Source organism: Onychostruthus taczanowskii, unplaced genomic scaffold (assembly GCF_017590055.1).
Source record: "Onychostruthus taczanowskii isolate IOZ18803 unplaced genomic scaffold, ASM1759005v1 scaffold19, whole genome shotgun sequence".
In the NCBI taxonomy this organism is placed as follows: Eukaryota; Metazoa; Chordata; class Aves; order Passeriformes; family Passeridae; genus Onychostruthus; species Onychostruthus taczanowskii.
The window spans coordinates 7,011,250-7,024,704 of NW_024499128.1; the positions used below are offsets into that span (position 1 = coordinate 7,011,250).

General features: G+C 37.3%; 1 protein-coding gene across 1 annotated transcript; it reads right to left on the reverse strand.

The window, feature by feature from the left end:
- Window positions 1–3,956: 3,956 nt before the first annotated feature.
- LOC121334522 (parvalbumin, thymic CPV3) lies at window positions 3,957–6,852 on the reverse strand. The gene is made up of 4 exons (XM_041401751.1): window positions 6,787–6,852; window positions 6,287–6,419; window positions 5,748–5,857; window positions 3,957–4,215 (listed from the first exon to the last, which is right to left on the reverse strand). The coding sequence occupies exons 1-4, from the start codon at window positions 6,845–6,847 to the stop codon at window positions 4,190–4,192; spliced, it is 330 nt and encodes a 109-aa protein (XP_041257685.1). The 5' UTR covers window positions 6,848–6,852; the 3' UTR covers window positions 3,957–4,189.
- Window positions 6,853–13,455: the final 6,603 nt, after the last annotated feature.

Consider the following 13,455-nt stretch of genomic DNA (forward strand, 5'->3'; position numbering starts at 1 on the left):
CACCACACCTTGACATTTGCAAAGTGGCATCAGATCACCCCGAGTTTGAAATGTGATTCCCAGCCCATGATTATGTAAAATTAAACTGCTGCATAAGTACATTGGGAATTTGCAGGACAACCCCTGCACCAAGGGACAAACAATTAACAACTTTATGAGTGCTTTCCAATTTGTTTTTAAAAGTACATGGAAGTGAGAAATAGTACTGTGTAAACATATGTTTTGGTTTGTTGAGCCTATTTCTGGACACTGTTTTGAGCACTTCCATCAGCTGTGTAGTAGCAGACTTCACAAAAAGGTGTACTATAAATCACTCTGGGTGTTAGAGCTGACAGCTTTAAATAAATACAGCTGACAGCTCAAATAGCTGTTCCATTGACAGTATGCAGTCTAAATGTGTTAACAAATGCGTAGACTCAGCAGTTTGGGATTAGTTTAGCAAATAAATTACAAAATAATGCTGTGATCCAGCAAAAAGCACAATGCCTGTGTATCCCTGGTCTGCACGCTTTGTTAACGCTGCCACTGGCCTGTGGAGCTGTGTGGGAAAACACAACAGTGCAGCTGGAGCTGGGCTCCTGCTGAGACAGCCTTCACATCCCCTGACTTCTCAGAGTGATGTCAGGGAATGTGAGCAGCACTGGGGGTGTCCTGGTGAGTAATGGTTTCATTATGGATGCATTTGCTTTGCAGGACCAGAGATTTCAAAAAGGAAGGCAGTAACTTCACACTACCTTGGGTTACGATTAAGAACACAGAGTTACTGAGTAGCAATTATTGAAAAACTGCTTGCATGCAAGATTTGAGATATTGAAATGTTTTTGTTTGTTTAACGTTACTAGCTTGCATCTGAAGAAAATCTGGGAAGAGAAGATGAGGAAGGGGCTAGGCAGTTAAAAGGATTTCAGCTCTGAAGATGGATTGTATTAATAAGTTAATTATTTCTATTCTGAGCACTGCAAAAAATGAGAATTACATTAAGAATGATGTCACAGTTTGACACATTTAAGGCATGGCATTTTTCTGCTTAGAGGTTGAATAAAGCTACTGGGGTTCTTTGTATCTTAATTGTAACTGTTCACAGACAGGGTACACTGGCACAAGGTGTCAGGGAGTACTTAATATGAACATGCAATAGCACTCTTGAGACCTGTATTTTAAGGGAATCAAAGCCTTCTCATGCTTTCTAAAAATGTATTTTTATAGTAGTTGTGTCTAGTGAATAATTATATGCAATGTACAACTGGCAATTCTGAAAACCAGTTGCAAATTCTATTGCAATCTGTAAGCATGATTGCCAGTGATGGCTGGTTTCTGACTGCTGCCTTTCATGTCAAATTGTGGTGAATGCAGTAGATTGATTATTATTTCCATCCTATTCATCAAATAGGTACTTACAGTGAGCACCCATATCCATGTTTTAAATGGGGGTTAAAAATGGTCAGTATATTTAGTTTTTCCTTCCTTGTCAGTCAATAAAACCCTGCCCAGGAGCTTTCTCAGTTACAGGGGCCTGCCTAAAGCAGAGGGGATTCTACACACCTTGTCTTTAGGAGCTTTACTGGTGGGTTTTTGTTTTAGGCTAGGGAGCAGACAAATATCTTTGTCAGTGAATAAATTCAGTTTGAATTATTACTATCACATGTTTTATAAGAGCATTCAAAAATATTATTTAATGTTTCAAGGATCCTGGAGAAATGATGTTTTAATTTTAAATGTTTCTTCCTTGTGTCAACAAGTTTTCCCTTACTTGAATCTGCTGTGGTAGGTGCTGTACTACTGGGTTTTTAAGGTACTTTTTTCCTGGTGGAAAGCATGGAAAGATTCTTTAACTGCAATACTTTGGATTTTGAGAGATCTCAGAATATCTTGAGTAGGGCAAGTGTATTTTTCTGTTTGGTGACCTGCTCCAGCATCCTGTTGCATCTCAGTGGAGAATAACAAAATTTGTACTTTGCCTCTTTGTTTCTTTGTCGTGGTCCACCGTGCAAAGGCTGAGACATTTCAAGAAGCTGGAGTGCAACAGCACCTGGAAAATTCTTTATTTCACAGGCATTTGCCTGCCTGATGTAACATGATTAGTCAAGGTCAGGACACTTAATTGTCAGTGAAATGGAGAACAGTTTGTTTGTTACTTACATGTGAACTACTCCAAGACCCTTCTGTCATCAGAGTGGTTTCATTGCCAAGGACACACTTTATTTCTTGTGACTGTCCTGTGACATCCATCTTCTGAGATGGATGAATTGCATTCTGAGAATGGGCATGGTCAGTTCATGGGTCAGACCCTTGGCTTGTGTAAATCTGAATAGCTCTGTTTAAGTCACTGATTCTCTAGAGATTTATATTCTAGAGCATATTTCATAATGTCAAGAAGTAGTATCAAAATCCAGTGTTCATTTTTATCAGTTTATGTTATTTTTGTACAATAAAAGACTCAGTACATTTAATATGGTCATCACAATAAAATTGTGATGAGTCTACCAGATTACAAACAAGTTGTATGTCAAATTAATCTGCTTTGAAACTTCTTGAAATGATACAAAATTCTGTTTTCAATTGTCAGCTCTTAATAATTGTGGATCAATATGTACATATTTTTTTAAAGACGATGGATGTTTCTTGTCTGGCTTGCCATTGCTTGGCTCCCAAAAGAGTAGGTAGCTGCAGAGAGCACAGAGGAAGAATCAGGGAGGAATCATTATGGAATTTGTTTTGGGCTAAGGTGTCTAGGCTGTCTTGGCACTGCATGAACTTTTCTTCACAATGAGTACAGGAGAATTTTAATTTATTGAACTGCTTTTGCTTTGGTGATGAGGATGTTTTAATCAACAGGAATTTTTCAAGTACTGTTTTGTTAGGTTTGCAATGCACAGTCTGGGAGAGAGCAAAGGCCCAGCTTATGGAAGCATTATCTGGGTGGACTCTGACCCTGGGGCTCTGAGAGATGCCTGGTCCTTTTCACAAATCCACTCAGACTCATTAGTCTCCTGCCCAGGAAGAGCTGGGTTATCTCATAAACAGCTCCATTCTGGGTTTGGTGTTTTTGTGCACAATTACCAGTATTCAAAGAGACTTTTGATAAGGAAGAAATGCAGTTAATTTTGAATGTAGTCACTTGCAGCAAAGGAAGAAATGCATTGAAACTGCAGTGACTGAACTGTTCACTTAAAGGCTTCTGTTGGGTTGTTGCCTCTGCAAGCTGCATGTGTGTGATCTGCAACTTGCTAATATTTAGAAAGCAAGTGAAGGTATAAATACTCCATCAGAGCATCTGAATATCTCTGTTTGAGTGAATGAGTTGTTTGCTCACAAAAAGGCATTTCTTCAGCATTCCCAGAGATGGATGCATTTGTAAGGGACATTTTAAATACATCAGTCCAGCCCACCAGGGAGAGCTGGAGCTTTCTCAACATGCATTTGTACAAATTCTTCCTCCACACTTCCAGTCCTCCCTAAGAAAATAAGAAAATACCACCAAGAAGATAGCTTGCTTTCCCTCTGCTTCTTTAAAACCTCATGGTTATCTGAAACCTCAAGTCCTTGTAGGCTTTCCTTTGAATTCTCTCTGCAGGAAAGCATGTGGTTTTTGCTTTCCTCATCTGTTAATCGGCCGATGTAAAAGAGTGGTTTAAAACTACAACATCCTCATGCAGAAGCCACTTCTTAAGTAAAAATGGATTACTGTTTTTCACTTGGAAGTCAGTGAGAGATTTTACCCTCACCTATCTCACAACTGTATCTGAGCTCCTAGTCTTTGATGAAGATCTGAGTGTTCTGAGTACTTAAGCTTAATCCAGAAGGGCTATTGTAAACAGAACCCCCACTCATTTCAAAAGATGTTCCATATATGAAGATATGAAAAGTTTAAGATCTTGGAGGGATTAACACTTTTGGTTTAAGAATTCTCAAGTTTCAGAATAGGAGTCAAAAAAGTAGACACAGGCTACAGTATATGATTAATTTTTATTGGATATTTTTAAGGGAAGTGTCTGCTAAAATAGAGGTTAAAACATGGTAAATAATCCACACAATGAAAAAATCAGTAATCAGTGTTTCATTATGTTGCTAAGGCAGTGAAAAAATAACAGACACTGTCAAGATAAATAAGGGACTCCTGATTTTCAAGGCTTGTGAGTGTCTCCTGAAGATTCATCCCAATTCCATCTGGTTTGGTCCTTTTGAACCTCTAAGCCTGCACCATTTCCTGGAATTCTGTGAAAGATAAGAGAATATTTACATGAAAGAAATATTAACATGAAAGGATTAGGAGTAAAGGATTAGTGGCTTATCAAGAGATTTAGAAAAGAAATGAACAGAAAAAAGTTGTGTGATAGATGACCAGGGAAGAAATGTGTGGACGAGAGGCATCGCCTAAACATCCTCTTCTAAACAACACGTGGAAAAGCAGTGTGTTTTGATGACTTACAGGGAATAATCAAATCTTCAGGGTAGTTTTGGCCTTCTCTCTGCATAATACTGATCTTAGGCAAAAATAACGGAATTTCTTACATGGAATTTAAGTAAGAAGTAGTTAAGAGCTCAAGTAAAAAAAATGAAAAGCGAGTCCTTGTGTTATATTAACTGTTTGTGAGGCTTCAGACATTGAGAAGTGTTGATTTTGAGCACAATCTAAAGCTAAAAACACTGTGCAGTTCCATGTGGTATGATCCTGGGGTGTTGAGTTATGCAATAAGATAATGTTATTTTAAAGATCTTTTAAATGGTTGACTTCCATGAATTAGAGTATCTGATCAGTCCCATCTCTGAGTGACTGTATTAATATACAGAATGCTTCATAAATCATGTGTGTTTATTCTGGCATAGTTCCTAAGGAACTGGATTTAATTCCTTCCAAAGAAAGAAACAGAAGGTTTCTGTCCTGCTAGTGTAGTCAGCTGGGGAATGTGCACGCTGGCACATTCCCTGCGTGCTATTCCCTAAGCCCCTTTCATGCTCGTCTGGGCAGCTCACTGCTCCCATGGGGCAGGCTGCCATTAGCTGCAGATCTTTTGTGTGTGTGCTTTGTCTCCAAAGCAGGGCACAGAAATATGGAATTAGGAGCTCAGGAGGTTTCTGTACTGTGCAGCCATTAAATCACACCAGTGTTTCCACATGGTGAGTGCAGTATGCTGCTTCCTTAAACAGCTGCTCCCTCCTATCTGGATCTTAACCTGCCACTGAAGATAAAAACCAGCCATCCCTGCACAGATCCTGTTGTGGGATCTTGTACTGGGCTTGTGACAATTGATGATTCTGTTATCCTTGTATGCAGAGCTAATACAGAGCTACATGCTGCATATTGAGAATGATTTCAGTGCCCAGTGCAATTTCTGGGGGGCAGTAGCTGCTGGAAACGAGCTGATATGTGAGCTTTTTGTTCTCCTGTGTACAGCTGATTCTTTTGTCCTTGATTTTACATTTGTGTATTCCAAGTGATGCCAGTGCTGCCTTACATTAGAGTAAGTGGGAGTAGAAATAAAGGGCAGTTCATTTCAGAACAACCTGAAATATGGGAGTGAATGGCAACAGGAAAGTTCCTTAAGGTTTTTTACTTGCTTGTGCAAAAGGAGTTGCAGAGATGAACCTGTAAGATCAGGGACCATTTCCACCCTTAAACACGTTGGTATTCCAGGATTTCAATAAAATCACTGGGAGTATATTAATGTACCATCAACATAAAAGAGAATCCCCCATCACTACAAACATCCTGAGGTGCCTCATTCTGCACTCAAAGTAGTCAATACCTTCAGCCCCGATTTTACCATCCCCGTCATGATCTGCAGCTGCCAAGAAGGTCTTGGTTTCTGAGGTGGTTAACACTCTGGCTCCACACTCAAACCTCTGAAGGAAATACCTTGGGAGGAAACAACTTGGATTTAGATTTTCACACCATAGTATTTTTTATGGTTGTTGTACAATCAAACAGATAACTATCTCTAAAATTTACCACAATAGCCAAGTCCTTAAAACACTGCTGTTTTTGGCAAGCTAAATCTTATTTGTATGTACTTCTGCTTTATAAGCACAACCCTGATTGAGTTGATTCTGTCCACTATGAAAATCCAGCCCCAGGGCACTCTTTTGTTCTATACTGAGCATAAAAGGCAGGTATTACTAACTTGCTTTTCTTTGTAAGAATTATCTATTTAAATATATTTTTCACAATCTGCTGAAGGTTTTATCAACATTTAGCATAAATTGTGTTCACATTTACTGAAAGTTCTGGAATGGAAAAAGTGCTTATTTTTTTTTATATCCTCCAAGTAGTTAACAAAAGCCTTACTTGAGCTCATCTTCCTCAATAAAGCCACTTTGATCATTGTCGAGAATCCGGAAGATCTCCTTGAGCTGGCTGCTACTCTTTTTAGACATCCCACTGATCTGAAAGAATTTTTTGGGACTAAAGGAATCTGGAGCTGAAAATAAATTAATAAAGAAATTAACCCCAGACCACTGCATTCAGTGTTCCTAAACGGTCTGAGGATGATACTTTGTCACAATTGAATTGTTCTAAACATGATCAGTAGGTGAAGCCTGTCAAAGAATGAATGAATTTGCAATACTGCCCCATACCCTCCTAAACATCCAACAAAATCATGTGGGGATAAGCTCCAAATTGACACTATAAACCAGTTATGAACAAACATACTGTGACAGCTGAGTAAAGAGATTACGGAAATCTGTTTAAAGTATGCACTTGTTCAGTATTCCTTTGGGACTGAGTAAAACTTGCCCCAGGTTACACAAAATAAGAGATTTTGAGATTTTTAATTGTTTTCTCACCTTGGCAGTCCCGCAGAGCAGCAGCGATGTCAGAAGGGCTTAGGATGTCTGTAAGGCTCATTTTAAACCTGTGCAAAATAGAATATTGCAAACAGAGTTTGAAAATTCAAATGCATCTTACAGCAAATTGGGTTTTTCTGTGTTTTGAAGATTACTATAAGGTCAACAGAGTAGATGAATCTCATTGATCAAAGTGACATCTCTGGTATTCCTTAACAAATTACAAGTTTTAGTACATTACTTCCTTAAAGATAGCAGTTCAGAAATAATGGTTGTTAATGAGATGGATTGCATTAACCATGTTGTGAGTTGATGACCAATATTTTATCATTTACCTGCAACCTAAATAAATACAGCACATATTTAAACTCTATGTAACCATTCATCTAATAAATAGTCTCACTGGAATGCATGGAATCTGGCAATACAAGTAACAATATATGCAGTTAGAAAACAAAAGGTAAGAAAGGTTACTTCTATGATCTCCCCCAACAATTCTGAAGAATAAAAAGAAAACTGATACTTATCTATGTTAAGCCCATCCACATGTAATTCCAGCAACTAAAATAAAAACCTTAGAACAATGGTTGTTGTATTTACTACTGGTGCAGCTCTGCACAGTAATTTTATTTAATTAATCTCAAGTAAGATGCTCATTTTCTCAGCTGGGTATAGGAAAAATAGCTGAGGAGATACCAGGCAAAATTGTAATGTTGGCTCTGGCTTGCCACTCTGTCTTATAAAGGATTCAAAAGGTGACAATAACCACTACTTAGGTTACACTTCCATGGATCAAATGTTTGAAGTGAGACTTGGCTCAAATTTCTTCCTTAACTAATTCAACTTTTCTTTCTATTTATATCCTAAGATAATATGGACAAAAAGAACCGTTTTTAAAAAATAAATCCACTAGTGCTTAAGTAAGTACAACTCTGCCATCAAAGCAGCCTTTCAGCTCCAAGTGTGTTAACAGGTAACCTCTGCACCTGAGAGTCACTCTTTGGAAGATGACTCCAGCAGTCAAATCCTTGTGAAAAGGAATGAATTTGTTTTTTCCCTGGGTCTGTTGATACTTTGGAATGTATGAAGGAGGTTGGAGATGACAGATCAGAGGTGTCAATGTGTCATTCTGACAAAGATAACTTGTCATTAGAGTAGAGGAAAGCATTTTCTAATTTGGATGATCTTTCTGCAGTAAGCTTCATTCTGTATTTCCTGACTATTTTCTGAATTACAAAAACAGAAGCCAGTGTCTTCAATGACAGAAAATGATGAACTAGGTAAAGCTAAATAAACTGATCTTGTCATCACTATTCCTTGGAAGATTATGTATAAGCAGTTGGCCTACTTAATAATCCATTTTGAATATTTTGAATTACATGAAATCGATAATAGGTTTACAAGTTGTAGCAATTTCTACAGGTTGTAGGAATCAGACTTGGTTAGTGTGGAAATAGTTGTATTTACATGTTATAACACACTCACACAATCTATTTCATTAATAACAAAATTTTAATTTTGTAGGTATAAATAACTGAGAGTTTATTATATATTTCAGGAGTATTACTTTTTGGAACAAAAAACCTTAAGAAAATTCGCAACAGCAGATGAGAAGTTTTCCTTCTCAGACAAAAATCTGTTTCCATCTTTAAGGGGGTTTATATGGGCAAAGTTCTAGGATGGAGACCAATAAAACTCACATGTATTTTGGTTAGTATTTATTGTGTAGTAGTCAATTGTGGTATCTAAACTGATCTCTTAATCCATGAACATTGTTTCATTTTTAAACAAATGGAAGTAGCATGGTATGCCAAAGATGTAATATTTTTATAGTAGCAACAGGTAAAAATTATACTGTGGAGCTGAGTAATAAATATATCTAAGCCTTGATGTAAGTTAATGGACTGCAGTGGGTTTACTCCTGCTTGGTTTAATGACAGTGAGAAAAGTGTAAATCATAACAAATGTTCCATAGCACTGTTTGAATTTGGATAGAGAAATGCAAGGTATAAGTAACACAAAAAGCAGACATAGTTTAATGACACTTTTAACTTTTTTGCTACCTATTTTGTATGTGAAGGAACATGGCATAAATCACAAATATTCAGACTTACCTTTGGTCCCAAATACCAGCTGTCCAGGAGCAAACAAGCACTCATTCTATTGCTTCCAGTAGGAAAATTTGTTATAGTATAGTGACCTGGAAGAACACTTTACTGGTAAACCTAAGAACCCTGGGCTGTTGTAAATTAGCATTTTGTGATTAAAACAAATTAAACTGTGCTGATTTGTACAAGCTGAAGCTCTAATCACAGATCTTTTGGTGTTCTTTCCATTTATCTTCTTCATTCAGTGCTATATATTCATTTTGCTTTCTGCCTGAGATTTCCATGGCATTATGATCTGTCAGGCTGTGGGGATAAAGTTCATTCTGTGCTTTCTCCAGAACTATCCTGAAATAACTTTCATTCTCTTAGGTACCTTTTTACACTCTGTTGTATTTTCTCCTTTATGATAATCTCAAGTTAATATGAGTTTGAGCAGAAGGGTTCTTTTTTTACTGCCAAGATGTTTCTAGAGAAAAAGGTTTTTATTCAGCCCTCTGTGACAGTGCCATAGATGTTCCTTTACAGGAAACTTCCCTTGTTTCTGCTGGCTCCTACATAGTACTCATGGAATTGCTCCCTTTGTCTAGGTGTTTGACTTGCCGTGCAACACTAATTATTGACAGTTAATGAGAACAAGGGTATTGAAATGGAGGAAAATGACAAGATCAAGGTGAGCATACAATGCTCAAGCTCAAAACAGATCTGCAACTAATTTGGGCATTGTTTAAAAATATAAGCACCCAATGTTTAAAGAATGACATCTGGTTACCTCGTGCACTCTGGCATAGCACGGAGTGCTGAGCTGGTTTTATGTGTATTCAGCAGTTGTAGAATAGCCAGAATTAGTATTATATTAGAATATGGTCTCAAATAAAAGTGAGATAATTACTATGATTGCTTTTGAAGAGGTCTTTTAATGTTTGAAATTCAATGCTGGCAACAAAAGTGATGTTAATCCCGGCTGAAAGATGGTCTACAAAAGCCTAAAAGAGCTGAATTTCAGAATCAAGTTGATGTCACTGTACATTGATACAGGTGGGAATCTAGGGTTACTGGGTTTTATTTATTTATTAATGACACTTCATCTGAAGTACAGGTTTCCCTCCACTACAATTAGAATGCAATAATCAGGGGTTAGTATATTAAGGGAAATTTTAATGAAATAATCTATTTTACATCTGAATTATCTGCCTGTTTTCCTTCTTTGGTGTTAACTTATGTGGTTGTAATTACTTAATGCATTAAAAAACTAGAGATCTATGAAAGAGGGTTTTTTAAAAAAGATGCTATGAAAACAATGTAACACTATAATGTAAATCCCTAATAATTCAACCAAAACAACAGCTGCTAAGTAATGGGCAGTTAACAATAGTTCAAAATCTGACACAGAATCTTAGTATTACACAGTTTCCAGGAATGTTTAGCACTCATTCCTAAGAAATTAAAGAAAAAAAAATTAATTTTTCTTTGGTTGTTTTGGGGTTTTTTTTTGCTCTATGAGAAACATCTAAAAGTTCTATTGGGTTGATCATCTGAATATTTATGTACTTGCATACCTAGTGTTGTTTTCACCTGAGGTGTCTTTATTAAATAATATTAAAGCCTTTTTTTTCAGACTTCAAAAATTAAACTTGAATGTGTTGTTCTGAGAAATACAGAATATTCATATTGATAAGTTCTTGCTAAGGTTCTAGGTTATTTAGGAATCTAAATGAAACAACAGTCTTCAAATCAAGTGCTATTTACTTCTTTGTGTCAGAGGAAAGCTGTGTTTTGGTAAAGCATTGGCAGGTTGTGGGCTAGTCTTGTACCCTTTGTGTTTTGGTTTGCATAAAGTACAGAGTTGATTAGCAGTGGCAATCAACCAAAGCCGTGGCAGATGCAGAAGAAACATCAGCAGTTGTCTCAGGTGAGATCAGAGGAGAGGTGTTAACCTGAGACCAGCTACAACAGTGTAAAGAGATGCTGCAGCAGCTATTCTCAAACCCACACAACTCCATCTTTCAGCCCTGGTTGTGTCAGGGCCAATGGTATCATGATCCTGCATAACAGATTCTGCCTTTGTAATGAGTTTGGAAGTAACTAAAATAGATACTCAGTAACCTCTGTGGTTGATGGGAGTGTTGATGTCTCAGTGGTGACAGCAGAGAATCTTGGTGTGTTACAGCTATAATCATTGAAAAGGACCTTGACAAGAAAATGAATTAAATCCTGCCACTTCATGTTGTCTTTTAGGGCAAATGCTATAATCACATAGAAATAAAGAAATAATTACAGTATTTAATTTGAATTGTTGCTTGACCATAGTATTTTGCCATTTTTAACAGAGAAGTCTGAACACGTGCTGTAGTATTTGACTTTTTTGCTACAAAGAAGGAGGAAAGTGAGGCCCCAATGACAAAGCTTTCTTTCCCTGCAGCAGGTAGAGGATATTACCCAGAGCACTGAGCAGAGATCTGGACTAAAGAACCCAAGATACAAGATAGATTCTGCAGCACTGTGGGTCTGGAGCTAAAGGAAAACAGGTACTTCTGTCACCTTAGGGGAAATCACATGTGAACTTTCCTCAGTTCAAATTATGTTCTTATCAGTCTGTGGGGGTGAATTTGATTTCTGTCTGAAAATGACAGCAGACTAGACTAGCATAGCTGAGTAATAGTGTCACTAATTCATAGAGTCTGGTCTGATAAACATATTTTTTCACTTAAAAATCTGTCCTGGAAGATCTCTGACAGCATTTGATTTGTGTTTGTCTTTAAATGCACTTGGAAGTTCTTCTGAGACTCAGTAATGCAATTTTCTGTCTCTGACCCTAAATGTAATTGTCTAACATGTTTCTGTCTGGTGTCAGCATTATAGAGAGTGTCAGATGGAGCTGTCTTTAAAAATCTACATTGTTCAGGGTTTCTTTCTATTTTAGTAATAATTGTGCCCTAATGTTGGAGGCTGTGAAATAATCTGGATGCTGCTATTGTACCATGTAAAAGATAAGTACAGTTCTACTCTACTGTTCCAAAGGTTCTTGCACATGGCTGCATTTCACTGTGCCCCATGGTGTCAGGAGCCATGGTAAAATAAACCAAATAGCACTGAGGTGCTTCCAACTGCTTCTGTATTCACTGCCTGTTCTCACTGATTTCCGTGGGATTTCAGCAATTAATTTCAGCAGTAGGAGGATGTGTAACCCTTAGTGAGGCTTGAAGTAAAATTACCCTGTAATTAGAGTTAACTTTATTGTAAATAATCATCAAAGTCATTTGTTTAGCAGAAATGGGCTAAAGAAAGGAGGTTCAGACAAACTGTTAAAACACATGTACCAAGCATGCAACAAAATTCCATTGACAAGAGGCAATCCCATATTTATGGTCTCAGACCTCCAAATGTCTGATTCCAGCAGAATGTTGTTCACTCTAAGGGAGCTGTTTGGGACTGTATGTTTGTGATCAGGCTGCAGTATTTCCAGCTGAGGCACAATTTGAGGAGCTTTCATAAATCCCATGGTAAGTAGTAACAGAAATTTCACAGTACCTGACAGCCCATGTGAAGAAGAGAGGAAAAGAAATTGAGTGAGTGTATTCTTGTGCAAAGAAAGCAGCATTTTTCTCCTCTGGTCTGCTTAGTGGTAATGCTGGAAGAAGAAAAGGTCTAAAAACCTCTCTAGTCACAAGCTCTTCTTAACTTTCTGGAGTGATCACTGAAGCTGATACCAGACTTAACTTGTCATGAATTTTTTACTGTTCTTAATGGAATGGTAAGTGGTGAAATTGTCTTAGATTTGTAGGCCTAGCAGGCTAATCAGGGTGGAAGTAAGTGTGGTTAAATAAAGGAGCTGCCTGCTATCTCAGAAGTTATCTGAGCTGTCTGTGCCTTTCTCTCTTATTTAGCCATTAATGTTGGTACAATGCTTGAAAATGTCTGGGTGACCCATATTGCACAATGCAAACATAAAACATAATATCAGCAGAGAAACAAAGCATTTTCTGACCATAATGAGAGCTTTTAGCCCTGCAGCCAGGCTGCAGTTATTAATTCTGCAAATTTCCCTTTTTTAATTGCTCTTCTGAGATGACATTGAAATAATGAATGTCAATTTGCTTGATGGATGATTCTTTTTTCACTCTTATAGAAAATTCTACAATGTTAGGACCTGATTCATTCATTAGAGTTAATGGAAATATATTTTTGGCTAATGTATAGAGCATGAACACATTATTGAGTATTCATTAAAGTCTTGTAGATTGCTTCAACTTTGTGTAATATGATGATTTCCCCAACATTGTATTGATATTTCCTTCCTTTTTCATAATCTCTCATCATAAATATGTTGTGCATCAGAACGACAATAACATCAGCAGGCAATTTTCAAATGAAGATTTTTGGTCTGCAAATATTGAAACATCTTCTTAAATACCTCCAACAAATATAGTATGAGACACTTATACCAGGTTTTGCAAGATTATTGTCCAAGAGTGACTTTTCAACAGCTCCAAATTTTTTTCAAAGAGTATGTAGGAGCAACTGTAGTGTTGGAAGTATAATGTTTGGGGTGGCCAAAGCCATC